Source organism: Rosa chinensis, chromosome 2 (assembly GCF_002994745.2).
Source record: "Rosa chinensis cultivar Old Blush chromosome 2, RchiOBHm-V2, whole genome shotgun sequence".
NCBI lineage: Eukaryota > Viridiplantae > Streptophyta > Magnoliopsida > Rosales > Rosaceae > Rosa > Rosa chinensis.
The window spans coordinates 73,514,231-73,531,016 of NC_037089.1; the positions used below are offsets into that span (position 1 = coordinate 73,514,231).

At 41.5% G+C, this 16,786-nt stretch overlaps 1 protein-coding gene and 1 pseudogene across 4 annotated transcripts; one reads left to right on the forward strand and one right to left on the reverse strand.

The window, feature by feature from the left end:
- Positions 1–11,569: 11,569 nt before the first annotated feature.
- Positions 11,570–14,058, reverse strand: LOC112186681 (annotated as a pseudogene).
- A 149-nt stretch (positions 14,059–14,207) lies between these two features.
- Positions 14,208–16,710, forward strand: LOC112186683 (probable NAD(P)H dehydrogenase (quinone) FQR1-like 3). Of its 4 annotated transcripts, none has more exons than XM_024325180.2 (6): positions 14,255–14,339; positions 14,542–14,623; positions 15,211–15,309; positions 15,439–15,532; positions 15,696–15,961; positions 16,357–16,710. In XM_024325180.2, exons 3-6 carry the CDS (start codon positions 15,284–15,286, stop codon positions 16,580–16,582), a joined length of 612 nt encoding a protein of 203 aa, XP_024180948.1. In that variant the 5' UTR covers positions 14,255–14,339; positions 14,542–14,623; positions 15,211–15,283; the 3' UTR covers positions 16,583–16,710. The 4 variants fall into 4 exon arrangements, with proteins under 4 accessions (XP_024180947.1, XP_024180948.1, XP_024180950.1 ...); XM_024325182.2 differs by having other exon boundaries at positions 14,257–14,339; positions 15,686–15,961; XM_024325179.2 differs by lacking the exon at positions 14,542–14,623 and having other exon boundaries at positions 14,208–14,339.
- Positions 16,711–16,786: the final 76 nt, after the last annotated feature.

The window sequence follows — 16,786 nt, forward strand, 5'->3', positions numbered from 1 at the left end:
TAGTGTAATTCATGGAGATCTCTCTATTCTCTGGAATTGGTTCTGTTATTGGAGCGTCCTCCAATAATGTCTCTTTGACATAACCATAATCCGGAATATTTTCATGAGATGGATTAATTGTATCGATGATTAATGGATTAGTTTGTGCCAAACTCGCTTTCTTTCTTGGGCGAGAATCCATCAAACCTATAGGCCTCCCACGCTTTCTGGCGGGAGCCATGGGTCTAGCCATTACGTCACCCATATAGGGGACGTTGGCGCCATTGTCATGTACTCTTGAGATGGCATCATGTCCTCTAGTGTTAGGGACATCAATCCTTGCAGGCACATTTGCAGCAGGTATATGTGATCTCGTCACTTTAGCGATATCAGAAAACGCATCAGGCATTGATTCTGCTACGTTCTGAAGATCGAGAATCCTCCGCACTTCTATTTCAGATTGTGCTGTTCGGGGATCAAGATGAGACAGAGTGGGGACAAACCACGACAATTCCTGTCTTTTCTGTTGAACATTACTGTTCATGTCTCCCCCTAATGATGGGAAGACTGTCTCAGCAAAGTGACAATCCGCAAATCTAGCGGTAAATAGATCACCTGTCAAGGGTTCTATATAGCGGATAATGGTGGGAGAGTCATATCCAGTATAAAGACCTAATCGTCTTTGAGGACCCATTTTGGTGCTTTGTGGCGGCGCAATTGGCACATAGACTGCACACCCGAATATTCGTAAGTGTGAGACATTGGGCTCATACCCAGTGACCATCTGGGAAGCAGAAAATGGTTGGGTGGCAGTGGGCCTCAGACGAATAAGCACAGCTGCATGCAATATTGCATAGCCCCAAGCAGAAATAGGGAGATTGGTGCGCATAACCAATGCTCGAGCAACCATTTGAAGTCTTTTAATGGCAGCTTCTGCGAGACCATTTTGGGTGTGTACATGAGGTACAGGGTGTTCAACCTCGATCCCAATGGACATGCAATAATCATCAAAAGTTTTTGATGTAAACTCTTCAGCATTGTCAAGACGAATTGACTTAATAGGATGATCAGGGTGGTGAGCCCTTAATTTAATGATCTGTGCTAGGAGTTTAATTAGCAAATGCAGCATTTCTCGTGGATAATAGCATGACATGTGACCAGCGTGTCGATGTATCAACCAACACCATAAAATATCTAAATGGTCCGCAAGTTGGTTGAATAGGTCCACAAATATCACCTTGTATTCTTTGCAAGAATGGTATATTTTCTTTAGAGTCCTTTGCATAGGATGGTCTTGATCCTACCTTTGCTAAAGAGCAAGCCTTGCAAAACGAATGATATGAAGTAGTTCTTTCGACCAATCTTTGGTTCGTACTTCTTTTCGTTTTGAAGAATGGATGTCCGTGTGAAGTTTTTAATATACGGAGCATCATATCACGACCTGGGTGACCCAAGCGGTCGTGCCAAAGTCTATATGTGTCAGAATCCCATAAATTTTCATTCATGACATGGTTGGATTCAATTACTCTGATAGTGGTTGCATATAATCCACTAGAGCGACACATAAGTTTCTCTAATACTCGTGTATTTCCGTAGTTATTAGAGGTAATGCAAAGGAACTCTTATCCATTCTCACAATGTGTTTCCACATGAAGGTCATTGGCTCTTATATCTTTAAAACTCAATAGGGTTCTTCCAGCCCTAGGAGCGTATAGAGCTTCGATGACATTAATATTCGTGCCATTTGGCAACAAAAATTGAGCTGGTCCTCGACCATGAATCAATTGTGATGATCCTGCCATCGTAGTTATTGAAGATCGACTAGGCGTCATCCATAAAAATAATTGCCTGTGTTGTAATATAGTATGTGTGGTGCCACTATCAAGAAGGCATTCCATCTCTCCGGAAAACATACTGAAAAAGAATAAAGTTCGGAATATTAACACATGTCCATGACATTGAATGCAATACTTTATTGATAAGGAAAATAACCAATGATTACATCAAGGTTTCCAAAGTCTATTCCAAAATACAATCAAACTTTATACAAATTGTAATTGCTCATTCTGTTTGGTAATTCCAATGAAATATGACCAGGGAAGTAGAGAGATGTTGGTGGAGCGAGGCTCGCTTAAATACCATGATCTCAATTACTTTCCTAGACATCATACTTCATTGGGTACGCCACATGAGAAAAAGTCAATACAATTGTTATTGATTAAGGCACATTTGCCCTTGGAAAATAGAAAGGACTATTCTAATCAAAGTCTGCTACATCCTCGTGCACTTGTTTAGCTTTGAAGTCCTCTATTGTGAGATTAACATCTTCACTATCTTCATTTTCGGTAAGGTTGGATTCTTGCTCCCTGAATTGCCTATGCTCTTTGTAGCTTGCAGCTAGTTGAGTACTTGCACGGCATTGTTTGAGCCAATGCTCGATTGATCCGCACCTATGACACACGTCATTATGGTTGCCTCCTTTCATTGGAGGTGCAGTTTGTCCATGTTGTGGATATTCCCTAGGAGGGTTACTGCTACTACCACGCCTTATGATGCGACCTCCACGGCCCATATTGTTATTATATTCACCTCTCCCACGTGTGAAGTTGCCACCACGAGTGTCCGCTTTAAAGTTGCGGTTTCTCTCTTTATTGGGGTGGTTATATGGGCCCGTACGCCTTTCTTGTCCCTTATTATTAGGGTATTGCTGCTTGCGCCCCTTTTTGGGTGCATTATAATTTGCCTCACGGACGCTCTTGGTTCCAATGGGCCTCGAATGATAATTCTTTACAAGGATGTTGTCGTGCTTTTCAGCTACCGACAAAATATTAATAAGCTCATTAAACCTTGTAATTCGTCCAACATTGACTTCTATGCGATATTGCTTTGATATCACAATTGCTGAGACGGGAATGGTGGAGAGAGTCTTCTCAATTAGCTCCTCTTCTGTGAGAGGTTTTCCACAGAACCTCAACATGGCTTTGAGGCGAAGAGCTTCCGAATTATATTCTGCAACAGACTTAAAGTCGGAGAAGCGTATATTATTCCACTGAACCTTCAAGTCAGGGAGGAGGGTATCTTGGATATTACCAAAACGCTCTTCTAGCGCTACCCATAAGTCTCGAGCATCTCTGATTGACATATATTCTAGTCTGAGTGCTTTATCCATATGGCGCCGCATCAAGATAATAGCTTGTGCATGCTTTGTAGGTGTTCGTTGGAACACAAGGCCTGGATTAGGAGCTTGAATTATGGGCAATATTCCTCTTGAAGTGAGGTGGTTCTCAACGTCGGTTACCCAACTATGGTATTCCGAACCCGTTGAGTCAAGCATTTGAAAGTCGAGTCTAGGTTCATTCGACATCCTGAAGATAAGAGAAGATATATTAGTTTCGGAGTTTAAACTTCCACGAAATCTAAAATCAATAATCTTTAGACCAAAACAATGATGTTTTGCGGACGCTCTTAGTCCGAATATTATGAACACTCTTAGTTCATAATTACGAACGCTCTTAGTTCGTTTAGCGTGAATTTCTTGGAATTCCGCTTTTGATTGTAAGTTCCCAAGAAAAATAAAGAGAAGAAGAATAGAGTAAAAACTCAAAAACGGGAACTTTTAGTAAATAATACCTTGGAATAATATTGCCGGAAAAGTCGCCGGGAAGTTGTCCGAAAATCGCCGGAAAAGTCGTCGGAAAGTTGCCGGAAAGTTGTCCTAAAGTAGCCAGAAAAATTGTCGGAAAGTAGCCGGAAAAGTCGCCGGAAAGTTGTCCGAAGTCCCCGGAAAAGTTGTCGGAAAGTTGCCAGAAAAGTCGCCGGAAAGTTGTCAGAAATTCACCGGAAAAGTTGTCGGAAAGTTGTCGGAAAAGTCGCTCGACAGCTGCTAGGCAGGGGGTAGGCAGGGGCTCGGCAGGCCTTCGGCAGCAGCTCAGCAGGTCCTTTCGGCAGGTATCGACAGCTGCTAGGCAGGGGGTAGGCAGGGGCTCGGCAGATCCTCGGCATGTGCTCGGCAGGCCTTCGGCAGCAGCTCGGCAGGTCTTCGACAGCTTCTGCGCAGCTGCTCAGCAGGACTCGGCAGCAGCTCGGCAGATATCGACAGCGGTCCGGCAGCGGTTCAGATCTTCCGATTCGGGCGGTTTCCGGCCGGTTCTGGCTGTTCTGAAACCGGTTATGAGCTTCTTGAATCAAGGGCTTTGATATGAGCTAGGGTTTGGAGGTTTTTTGCAAGTTTGAAAAAATGACTTCGATTGGATTATGAACTACCTCTCCTCTTTTCAATTTCGATTCTAATTCTAGAGCAATTTCGTGCTGATAACGTGTTTGAGGACAAGTATGAAATGATAAACAGAGAGAGAGAGTAAAATTTCAAAGAGAATAGAGATTCAAGTGTGTTTATTCATCTCACACAAAGAGGTATTTATAGGGATATATTACAAGTGTGAAAGCTTAAAGAGTAACTCAATTTGATAACATCTACATTTACAGCTGCAGCTCCACATGGTGGCTGTGATGATGATAAATTGTCATGCTTGTTGCCCTTTGGCATAAAGCTTGTCACACAAGTCACAATACCTACATTATACACTCAAGTACCTATTGTATACATGATATAGACATTTATATTATGACTCATGTTTGTACATGTGAATCATATATACTACAACAAAAACCTTAATTTTACTTGTGAGCTAAAGGAGGTGAAACTGGAGATTGTGGAGGGTAATAATAATGAATTGGATTTAGCAAGGTACATTCTGGAGCATGCTCAGAAATTGAAGAAAATGGTGATTCTTCATTCACCGCAGCATCCGGATATTTTGGAAATGGTAAGAAAAAGCAAGATGATATCCACTGCAACAGTGGTTTTGCAAGAAGTAATATTGTAATATTGTAACCTTGGTACAGCATGTGACACTTAATTTGGATGAAGGGACTCTCTAATTCCTGTCAAGTGTAGTACTCGTATGCTGAATCGTGCAATATGCGTTTTGAACCTTCAGTCTTCAGTTCATCCCCAAATGCATCAAAACCTTTCTTTTTTTTCTTTTTTTCTTCCTGCCAAGTTTAGTAACCCTTGTTGAAGGAAATCAGCTATTAGTGTGCCTTATCAAACTAGGAGTAGCAATAGGAGAGAAGGTTCTAGATTTCCCAATCCTATACGGATTGGTATTCCTTGTAACATTAGAACTAGCACTTTGTAATCCCTATATATAGGGCTCCTATTCTCAATAATAAGAACACATCTCTCTCATCAATCTCTCTCAAATACATTATACTTAAACACGTTATCAGCACGACTCTAACCACAAAACAGAAAACCAAAACTCATTCACAAAGCAGCCCCTAGCCCGAGCTAGCCGAGCCTTCGCTGCAGCCCGCGCGCCCGTGCGCTTGCAACCTTGCACAGCAGCCCCTGCTGCCCCCTCCCTGCAGCCCTGCGTTCCTGCCTGCTGCCATCGAAGCATCACTGCTGCGCAAACAAGCCAACGCACACCCACTGCATCTTTTTCCCGTTCCTGTGCACATCCGTCTTCTTGTAAGCCTCGAAACGTCTAGTTCGGAAGCTCAGATCGAAAAACTTTCTTCATCAAAGTTGTTCGTCTCTGTCTCTTCCATCTAACCTCCGAATTTCAGCCTTATCGGAGTCATATTGAGATCTGTACACCAATCGAGGTACAAGCTGTTCAGAACAGAATCTACTCGGATTGCTTCGCTCCATCACGCCTGCATCGACACGCGCGTGATCCAAATACAAGTAAGTATTCAAAAGAGTAAGTTTTGAAGTTCCTGTAATTTCAGAATTTATATTTCTTCTTCTTTTCTCGGGGACTTGAAAACCTCCCTTCTTCTACATCCCACCTTTCTTATAACGTGGGTTCGATCTTTGAGAAAAGCGGAATCGTGGGGATTCACGCAATTAACGAACTAAGAGCGTTCGTAAGACTTCGGACTAAGAGCGTCCGTAAGCATCGATTAACGACCATATAAACATCATTGTTTAGGTCTAATCCAATTATTCTTGGAAATCGATTTCTTGGTAGCATAGCTCGGAAATCTTATTATTTAGTTGTCGTGGAAGCATTGGCTCCGAAACTAACTTGTTCCTGTTTCATCTCTCGAGATGTCAAACAAGAACAAACTCGATTTTGTTCCATTGGATTATGCAGGCAAAGGATATTTATACTGGGCCATTGACATTGCGACCCATCTTACTGCCCAAGATTTATTGCATACAATCCAAGAGCTTTGTCCTATAGAAACAGCTCCAGCCCTCAAACTGAGAAAGATAATTCCAAGGCACTTGCCTTTATGAAATGTCACATGGATAGTGACCTCCAGTTTGAGTTCATAAATGAGGATAGCGCTATAAAGCTTTGGCAAGCGCTTCGCGAACGATATGGCAATGTTCGTGACTCCATACTTCCGAATACAGAAGCAGAATGGAAAGATCTTCGCTTCTCTGAATTTGACACTGTCATGCAATTTTATTCGGAAGCTCTCAGCATCAGAGCAATGATGCGTCTCTGTGGAAAAACAATCACAAAAGACCAATTGATTGAGAAAACCCTCAATACCTTCCCCGTCTATGCTATGAGGTCCTCTGACTTATTCCGGACTCATGTAAATGCAAGACGGATCACAAGTTTCCAACAACTTATTGAAGCTATGGCCACTGCTGAAAGACATGGCAATGAACTTGTGCAAAGAAGATTTGATAGGCTTCAAGATAGCTATCAAGAGCATCGTCCTATGGCTAGAGAAAGTCGCCATCGACGTCATGATCCATACGATCGAAATGCTCAAGAAGGTAATCGCTCAAGGCGACAATCCCACGACCGTAGGAGGCGTGATTTTGAGGGAAATAGGGTTGGAAACCATGGAGCCAACATTGGCCATGGGCACCACTTTCCAACGCCACCAGTCCTAGGGACTATGCATATTGCGCCAATGCGCCTCAATCAAGGGAGAATCCTCTTTATGGTGTCTATTTCTGATATGGAACGTCTGATCAATGGACCTGAATTTGCAATGTACCTACGGAGGTAGTCGCATTATGGTGATCCAGACATCGAGTTCACAAAGACTTTAAATCTGGCGATGAAGACAACATGCCGCATATTTTTATTTAGAATAGTCTTTTATATTTCCAAGAATTATGTAATGGCAATTATGCCTTAAATCAATAAAATGACTTATTGTATTAACTCTTTCCCTCTAGGCGTACTCAAGAGTACTTGTGATGTCTAGGCAAGGTTTGATCTGAGAGAACGGTTTTAAAAGTGAGCAACGCTCCACCAAAATCTTGCCTTACCTTACCTGGTCACAACTAAATTGAAATTACCGAACGGATAGAGTGACTACGATTTGTCTACGATTTGATTTTTATATTGGATTAGATTATGGTCACGAAACTTTGGTGTAATCATTGGCTATTATTAATAAAGTATCGATTACTTAAAAGATATAAGAGCCAATGGTTTTCATGCGGAAACGCATTGAAAAGAGAATGGACAAGAGTTCCTTTGCATCACCTCTAATGACTACGGACATAAACGAGTATTAGAGAAACTTATGTGTCGCTCTAGTGGGTTATATGCAACCACTATTCGAGTCATTGAATCCAACCATGTCATGAGAGATGATTTATGGGATTCCGACACGTATAGGCTTTGGCACGACCGTTTGGGACACCCAGGTCGTGACATGATGATCCGTATATTAAAGACTTCACACGGACATCCCTTTTTCAGAACAAAAGGAAGTAAAACTCGAAATTTGGATCAAGGAGGAGCACCTGCGCCTCACGGCGCCTTTCCCCCTCAAGTCCGGCCATCCCCGGTCGGCGCCGCCATCCCCCTGCGGCCCAAGGGTGGCTTTGACGCCACCCCTGCTCCCTTGACTCCAATTTTTACTTCTAAAGTCCATTGTGACTTCATGGCTCAACCAAAATCCTCATTGGTTGTTTCCAAAGCCCATCATTCGTTCTGCAAAGCCTGCTCTTTAGCAAAGTTAGGATCGAGACCATCCTATGCAAAGGACACCAAAGAAAATATACCATTCTTGCAAAGAATCCAAGGTGATATTTGTGGACCTATTCAACCACCATGCGGACCATTTAGATATTTTATGGTATTGGTTGATGCATCGACACGCTGGTCACATGTCATGCTATTATCCACAAGGAATGCTGCATTTGCTAAACTCCTAGCACAAATAATTAAGTTACGGGCTCACCACCCTGATCATCCCATTAAGTCTATAAGATTAGACAATGCTGGGGAGTTTACATCAAAAACTTTTGATGATTATTGCATGTCCATTGGGATTGATGTTGAACATCTTGTTCCTCATGTTCATACCCAAAATGGTCTCGCAGAAGCCACCATTAAACGACTTCAAATGGTTGCTCGAGCATTAGTGATGCGCACCAATCTCCCTATTTCTGCTTGGGGCTATGCAATATTGCATGCAGCTGTGCTTATTCGTCTGAGGCCCACTGCCACTCAACCCTTCTCTGCGTCCCAAATGGTTACTGGGTATGAGCCTGATGTCTCACACTTACGCATATTTGGGTGTGCAGTCTATGTGCCTATTGCGCCGCCACAGCGCACCAAAATGGGTCCTCAAAGACGATTAGGCCTTTATGTTGGATATGATTCTCCAACGATTATCCGCTACATAGAACCCTTGACAGGCGATCTCTTTACCGCTAGATTTGCGGATTGTCACTTCGATGAGACAGTCTTCCCGTCGTTAGGGGGAGATAAGAACATCAATGTTCAACAGGAACGACAGGAATTGTCGTGGTCTGTCCCCACTATGTCTCATCTTGATCCCCGAACCGCACAGTCAGAAATTGAAGTGCGGAGAATTCTCGATCTTCAGAACGTAGCAGATTCGATGCCTGATGCGTTTTCTGATATCTCTAAAGTGACAAGATCACACATACCTGCTGCAAACGTGCCTGCAAGGATTGATGTCCCTAAAAGTAGAGGACATGACGCCAACTCAAGAATGCATGAGCATGGCGCCAACGCCCCATCTCCCAATGATGGTGACGTTGTGGCTAGGCCCACGGCTCCCGCCAAGAAGCGCGGGAGGCCCATAGGTTCGATGGATTCTCGCCCAAGAAAGAAAGCGAGTTCGGCACAAAATAATCCATTAATCATCGATGTAAATAATCCATCTCATGAGAATATTCCGGATTATGGTTATGTCCAAGAGACATCATTGGGGGATGCTCCAATGTCAGAACCAACTCCAGAGAATAGAGAGATCTCCATAAATTACACTAGTGTACATGAGATGATGGATAGAAATTCTATGGCGATTGATGATGCATTTGCATATCATATTGCAAAAGAAATCATAGAATATGATGATATCGAACCTCGCTCTGTTGAAGAATGTCAACGAAGAGCAGATTGGCCTAAATGGAAAGATGCGATCCAGGCTGAATTGGATTCACTAACAAAGAGACAGGTGTTTGGGCCTGTAACGCAGACACCCCCAAATGTAAAGCCTGTTGGCCATAAATGGGTCTTTGTTAGAAAGCGTAATGAGAAAAATGAGGTTGTTAGATACAAAGCCTGCCTTGTGGCGCAAGGTTTCTCACAACGCCCTGGAATTGACTACGAGGAGACATATTCTCCCGTAATGGACGTTATAACATTCCGCTACCTTGTCAGTTTGGTAGTTTCCGAAAAACTTGACATGCAGCTTATGGATGTGGTTACAGCATATCTCTATGGGGATCTAGATTCAGAGATATATATGAAGGTTCCAGATGGACTTCAATTACCCAAATCAAGTGGCTCTAAACCACGGAGCGCGTTTTCAATAAGATTAAAACGTTCACTATATGGATTAAAACAATCCGGACGGATGTGGTATAACCGTCTAAGTGACTACTTGATTGGGAAGGGATATATTAACAATGAAATATGCCCATGCGTGTTCATTAAAAGAACAAGTTCCGGATTTGCAATCGTAGCAGTTTATGTCGATAACATGAACCTAATTGGAACTCTAGATGAGTTAAAGGAAACTGCTAAATACTTGAAATCCGAATTTGAGATGAAAGATCTTGGGAAAACACGGTTTTGTCTCGGTTTAGAACTCGAGCACCGTAGTGATGGAATCTTAATCCATCAGTCTGCATATACTCAGAAAATCCTAAGGCGCTTTAATGAAGATAAAGCAAAGCCTACGAGTACTCCCATGATCGGCCGTAGTCTTGAGCCCGGAAAATATCCGTTTCGTCCAAGGGATGAGGACGAAGAACCATTAGAGGCCGAGGTGCCCTATTTGAGTGCAATAGGCGCATTATTGTACTTAGCTCAATGCACAAGACCGGATATCTCATTCGCAGTGAACTTGTTAGCTCGACATAGCTCTGCGCCAACACGCCGCCATTGGATTGGTATAAAGACAATCTTTCGATACCTAAGAGGTACGATTGATATGGGCCTATTCTATCCCTACAGAGAGAAAAGGAATGACGGAAAATTGGGATTGGACTCCAAAAGGCAAAACGCCCCCGTCCATGGAATGGCCGCCGGCCATGTTGCCGCCGCCGGCACCGCCACCGCACATGGTGGCCGGCGTCCTCCTATCTCCCTCCATCAAAACGACAATGATGTCTTGATGGGTTTTGCTGATGCAGGGTACCTCTCTGACCCTCACAAAGGTCGCTCCCAAACTGGTTATGTCTTTACCATGGGAAGCACTGCGATATCTTGGAGGTCTACAAAACAGACCCTTGTTGCTACTTCCTCAAATCATGCAGAGATTATTGCTCTACATGAAGCTGTACGTGAATGTGTATGGCTAAGGTCTGTAATTCGACACATTCAAGGAAGTTGTGGTTTGAAGTCTACCACAGATGAACCTACATGCATTTATGAGGATAATGCAGCTTGTATTGAACAAATGAAGTTAGGTTTCATCAAGGGCGACAACACCAAACATATATCGCCTAAGTTCTTTTATAATCAGCAACAACAATCACTTCTAAAGATTGAAGTGAATCAAATCCGATCAGAGGATAATGTAGCGGACCTATTCACTAAGTCGTTACCTAAATCCACCTTCGAGAAACATGTGAAGAGCATCGGATTGAGAAAGTTATCTGAACTCCCACGATTATAGCAATCAGGGGGAGATATCGACATCAGGGGGAGTTATGATGTCTACATGTTCGATCTCGAAGAGTGAAGGACGTGTTGTGCTCTTTTTGTCCTTCGACCAGGGTTATTTTTATCCCACATGGTTTTTGTTACCTGGCAAGGTTTTTAACGAGGCAACGGATGAAGCGTCACCACCAAGTTTGAGCGGCACAAGGGGGAGTGTTGAAGGAAATCAGCTATTAGTGTGCCTTATCAAACTAGGAGTAGCAATAGGAGAGAAGGTTCTAGATTTCCCAATCCTATACGGATTGGTATTCCTTGTAACATTAGAACTAGCACTTTGTAATCCCTATATATAGGGCTCCTATTCTCAATAATAAGAACACATCTCTCTCATCAATCTCTCTCAAATACATTATACTTAAACAACCCTAACACCAACCCTAATATTCATTGGAAAAGAATAGACCCTAATAAAAGAAGACCTGTACGATACAGAGCAAGACATGGTACGCATAGTATTTAGGCTTACATTTATAAAATCACTGATTGGTTGATACAACCTAAATACTTCAACTTAGAATAAAACAGTCCAGACATAGTCTGGCTGGCATCTACAACGATATCAGAAAAGTGAAAATAGCAACAGCAAAAAATAAAAATCTACACATTAGCACCCCTAGTCAGCCGGCATACATGATTCCTTTTACGAGCATGGTCTTCATTATGGTGCTGTGTTCGACATGCATATCCATACCAGCAATTTTCCCTTTTTGATGCATCTGGGGGAAGATGAGGTGCAGAAACTGAAACCCGAAACCAGTACAAGAGGAATGCGATCAGTTTCTCATAACAATCACTGCATGTATATGTCCCAGAAGTTATCAGCTCGGCATGCTTCAGTGGCATCCTGTTAGTTCGATCAATTGTTCTGTTATTGAACATTACCATCCATTCTGCAATAACATCCTACAATGTTCTTCCCATTTGTGCAATACACCTCATAGTGATTTCTTGTTCATGGCGATTGTTTTCATGTGCTGAAGTAGGAATTCTAGAGATGGTGCGTTCTGTGATTGGTTTGAAAGTATCGCGACTGCATATGTGGTGAGAAGCACTATGTGCAACGCCTTGAGCATGCCAATATGCACCGCAAAATGACCTATCACACCCTATACAGTGTTGAGGTACACTTGTATTGGTTCGTGAAGGCATCATTCCTCCACATGCTTGACATTGCAGATGGGTAGTGCTTCGGTTGCAGAGAAACCCACCAAATTGATTACTGCATTGAGGGCAGGGAAGCTCTACACTATCAGCTTCATCTTGCACTGCTGAACGAACCCTTTTCCCAAGCAGCCCCTTTCCCGACTTTATTACCAGATTTGATCGTACTGTTGCATAGGAATCTAAAACTGCAGTGTCTTCGTTGGAGCGTCTCAGTGAAGAATCCGCATTCAGTATTTCATCGGCAATGTTATGCAGGAAGTGGTTTCTTCCAACAAATTGCACAACTGCTCGACATTGGGGACAGAGTACACTTGAACGTTTCTCCTGTGATCTCCTTAACCACTCTGAGAAGCACCCATTGCAGAAGTTATGGAAGCAAGGAGCAATGGTAACAGCATCATGCCATATATTTAAACAAATGCAGCACTTTGCATGCTCAGCATCCACACTAATCTTCAGCATCTTCTGACAAGTTTCAGGACCAAGCAACACATTGAATCTGTAGCTTAAACACCCTTCTCTCTCAAGACCTGTAATAATTTCACTTCCAGATCTGATAACAGTACTCTCTTCGGATTGGATCACAGCTCCATCAACAAGTATTGCATTTGAACTCTTATTTTGTATAGTGGCAGAAGACTGATCGGGGTTCCTCGTAATTCTGCACCACTCACATTTGTCAATAGGAGAGCAAACTAAACTCTCATCTGAACCAATATCTTGACTCTGAGGGGTATCTTGAGTCAGAACAAGATCTCTGATCTCAACATCCGGAAATCTCGAGTCGGAAGGAACAAGCTTGGCCCAGATTTCACCAGAGGGCTTTGCACCAGAGCTTTCTCCAATTTCTGCCATTCCTGGCTTTATTCACACAGGAATCAAATTTCACAATTAAGAAACAAGTATTTCTATTCACCTGTATAACAGGTCAGATTTCAATTAACCAAAAAAAAAAAACAAAAAAAATCAATCCCACAATCAAATAATGCTCCGCAGCCAAGTTTCAAACTTACAACAAGTCAGTTTGGCACTCCAAATACTTTGTTCCCTCAGTTCAAATTGTCCACTCCAAAAAATTGAAGCATAACATTCACAATTTAAGCGATCAACCATAGAATTTCTTAACTCAGAACCTAGCCACATACAAGTTTAAGTTTCATATTACATCTAAACCCATTCACATATATCACATTATCTTTATAATCCTAGTATGAACTTTCTCCATAAACTGAGTCCACTGCAATCCCAATAATTCTAAACTGTTGCATCATTCATATAACCCGATTTCCCTGCAATCTTTGAACTCTCTCTACTCTAAAGAATCAATCTTTTTATCCAAAATATAACCCCTAATCAAAAATCGATTCATTGCTTAAAACAAGACAATAAAAGATTGCAACTTTACCCAAATTTTGATACTTTGATCAAAGATTCCTGATAATTCTACCAACACCGAAACAACAAACCCAGTCATTACAATCAATTGGAAATAAGAGAAAAGAAAATACCTTTAGGCCGGGTTGGGATGAAAATGTTGATTGGGTTTAGTGCGAATTGGGGAAGTGGGTAGCAGCCTGTGAAAGACTGCAGAGATGCTCAAACTGAAGAACCGAACAACCGGGGGAAACAATTGTCGATGAATTATCATTTGTAAAAATCTCAATAAAAATGTAACACACTATGTGAGTATGTGGAGGCTTTTTATCGATGAATTTTCCGGCAGCATTGTCCTCGCTATTCTTTATTATTGTTCGCTTGTGAAAATATCATGGATTATGTACCACACTACAACTGTACAAGAGAAGACAATGATGCAGCAAAAGAAACAAAATCACGATAAGACTTTGCCATGTCATAGTGATAATAATATAGTTGGCTAACACTTGTTTACGCTTCATAAACACTTGGCTGAGTTGGCTTGAAACTAAAACTGGATCATCATCTGATTCATCTCTATCATCTTCTTCTCCTACCTCCATACCCTGACTCTGCATTTTCAAGGTACCACCAACATACTCTTACCTCCTTTTCTTGTCCCTCAAATTGATCATATTGCAGTTGTTTTGCACTGTCTGACTGTTTGATGATCTGGGTTTGTGCTAATATGTGGAAGAAAACAAAATGATTTTCCATTGTTTATGAGCTTTTGATATGTTTAGGTCTTGTATACTTGAGTTTTGATCTTGATATTGACTAATTGTAGGTTATGTCATTGCATAATTGAATCTCATAGTTAGTTGCAAACTTGCAATAACTTGGAAATTGGATCATAGGAGAAGGATAAGGTTCTGTTTCTGTATTTTCATTATTTTAATTTCTTCTACTTCCATAACTTATGCACTCTGCCTTGACTGCCTTTTAGTTTCCAAATACTTCTTGTAATGAGGAGTCATGAGATGAATGTCTGTTTTTATAAAACATATCAGAGACTGGGATATTCTTGAATTCAAAATCATACCATTTATGGGAGATATTCATCAAACACTTTTGCTCTCTGTGAATTTTCTCCTCTCTTGAAGTGATCGAGAGCCTTCTCTAAGTAGTAATCCTCATTAGACCTTTATCGGCAAAATTATGCCGTGATGTTCCCTATTGTATCAATTAAGGATTATCATTTGGTTTTGAATAGATCCATGTAGTTTAGGGTTTAGGATTATCATTTGGTATCAATTAAGGATTATCATTTGGTTTTGAATAGATCCATATAGTTGGCACACTTTCACCAAAATTCTTCACCATTCTTCTTTTTCTTCTTTGCTTTTCGTCTATGTACTGTAGCTTGTACAAATGAGCATAAGTGATGTTAATCAACGAATATTTATTTGCACGTCAACTATCATCTCTCATTCGTTATGTGGGTTGCATTTGTCAGGGAAGCGATTGTACTTGCATAAATAGTTGGAAGTCAGGAATCAGGATCAAATTCCTACCAGTAGTCTATCTGTATGGCAACTACCAAGATATACATAGTGTAAGTATTTCTATATCTCCCTTTTTTTCTTGCATACATGCATCATTTAATGAACTTGGACCATTCCTATTTGTTTCCTTAAAAACTTCTCCCTGAACAGACTTTGGATCTTGAAACTACTTCTTGCAGGTACTACTCTTTACATGGACATGTGGAGACTATGGCACGAGAAGTACAGCGAGGAGTTAATGCAGTGGAAGGTGTTGAAGGAACACTTTGGCAGGTAATTGATCTCATTGATTTTGATTGTAGTCATCTTTGATATTGAATGATCACAGTCATCTTTATTACTCATCACAACTATCAAGATAGCCGAATTCTACTATGATAGTGGCCCTTTAATATTCTGAATGGAGCTTTGTTTTGACTTGATTAGAATGGAGCAGGTGCCTGAGACACTTCCTGATGTAATATTGCAAAAGATGAAGGCCCCTCCTAAGGCAAATGATGTGCCAGAGATAAGGCCAGAACAACTTGTGGAAGCTGATGGTTTTCTCTTTGGATTTCCATCGCGTTTTGGTGTGATGTCAGCTCAATGCAAGGCCTTCTTTGATGCCAGTCATGAAATATGGGAAACACAAGCACTTGCCGGCAAACCTGCTGGAATCTTCTGGAGTACTGGATTTCATGGGGGAGGCCAGGAGCTTACTGCGTGAGTTTCCACTTCTCCTTAAAACCTTCCATGTATAAACCAGTTCACTTGATTAGTCTTGGATACTTGTTTGTGTCATTGACTCCATTAACTGTTCGTGCATAAACTTCATATATGAGATAAAACTTAGGGAAGACCTTATAGTGTTGTGTCTACTTTCTTCCACAAGGACAATAATATGTTCTAAATTTTCATTTCACTTATGGTGACTTGTAGCTCCAATAATACTGAGCCTTAGACAACACTTAAGGCCAGAATTCGAACTTCCCCCTTTCCCTTTGGCCTCTGTTTGGGGTTTTGTACCCCAAAAAGAGAAGAATTTTTATTTTCACTTCTATAATACAATCTGATTTCATGAAGTTCATTCATTTTCATTCCATGTTCTACGTCTGCAGATTAACAGCAGTAACACAGTTGGCACATCATGGCATGATATTTATCCCTCTTGGGTACACATTTGGAAAGGGCATGTATGAAATGAACGAGGTGAAGGGTGGCTCTTCTTATGGTGCTGGAACATTTGCAGCAGATGGATCTCGTCAACCAACAGAGCTGGAACTACAACAAGCCTTTTACCAGGGTAAATACGTGGCTGGAATTGCAAAGAAGCTTAACAATTAAGGTCTTTCGGTTTCAGTTTCACCATCACATAAACAACTTTAAGCAGTTGTATACTCATATACTCACTGTCAAAAGAATTATCAACTATAAACTGATACATCGTAGTTCGGTCCAGTATTTTCGGTTTATCTCGTTGTTTCTTTGTCGCAAATTGCACAAAGTTTGTCATTGTTTTTTATGTCGTCAAGATTAAGCGCATTCCAG

Coding starts and splice junctions, on each gene's coding strand:
- LOC112186683 (XM_024325179.2), top strand. CDS start 15,284: ATGGCAACTACCAAGATATACATAGT. Junction 15,310..15,438: donor ACTACCAAGATATACATAGT/GTAAGTATTTCT, acceptor TACTTCTTGCAG/GTACTACTCTTTACATGGAC. Junction 15,962..16,356: donor GGAGGCCAGGAGCTTACTGC/GTGAGTTTCCAC, acceptor CTACGTCTGCAG/ATTAACAGCAGTAACACAGT.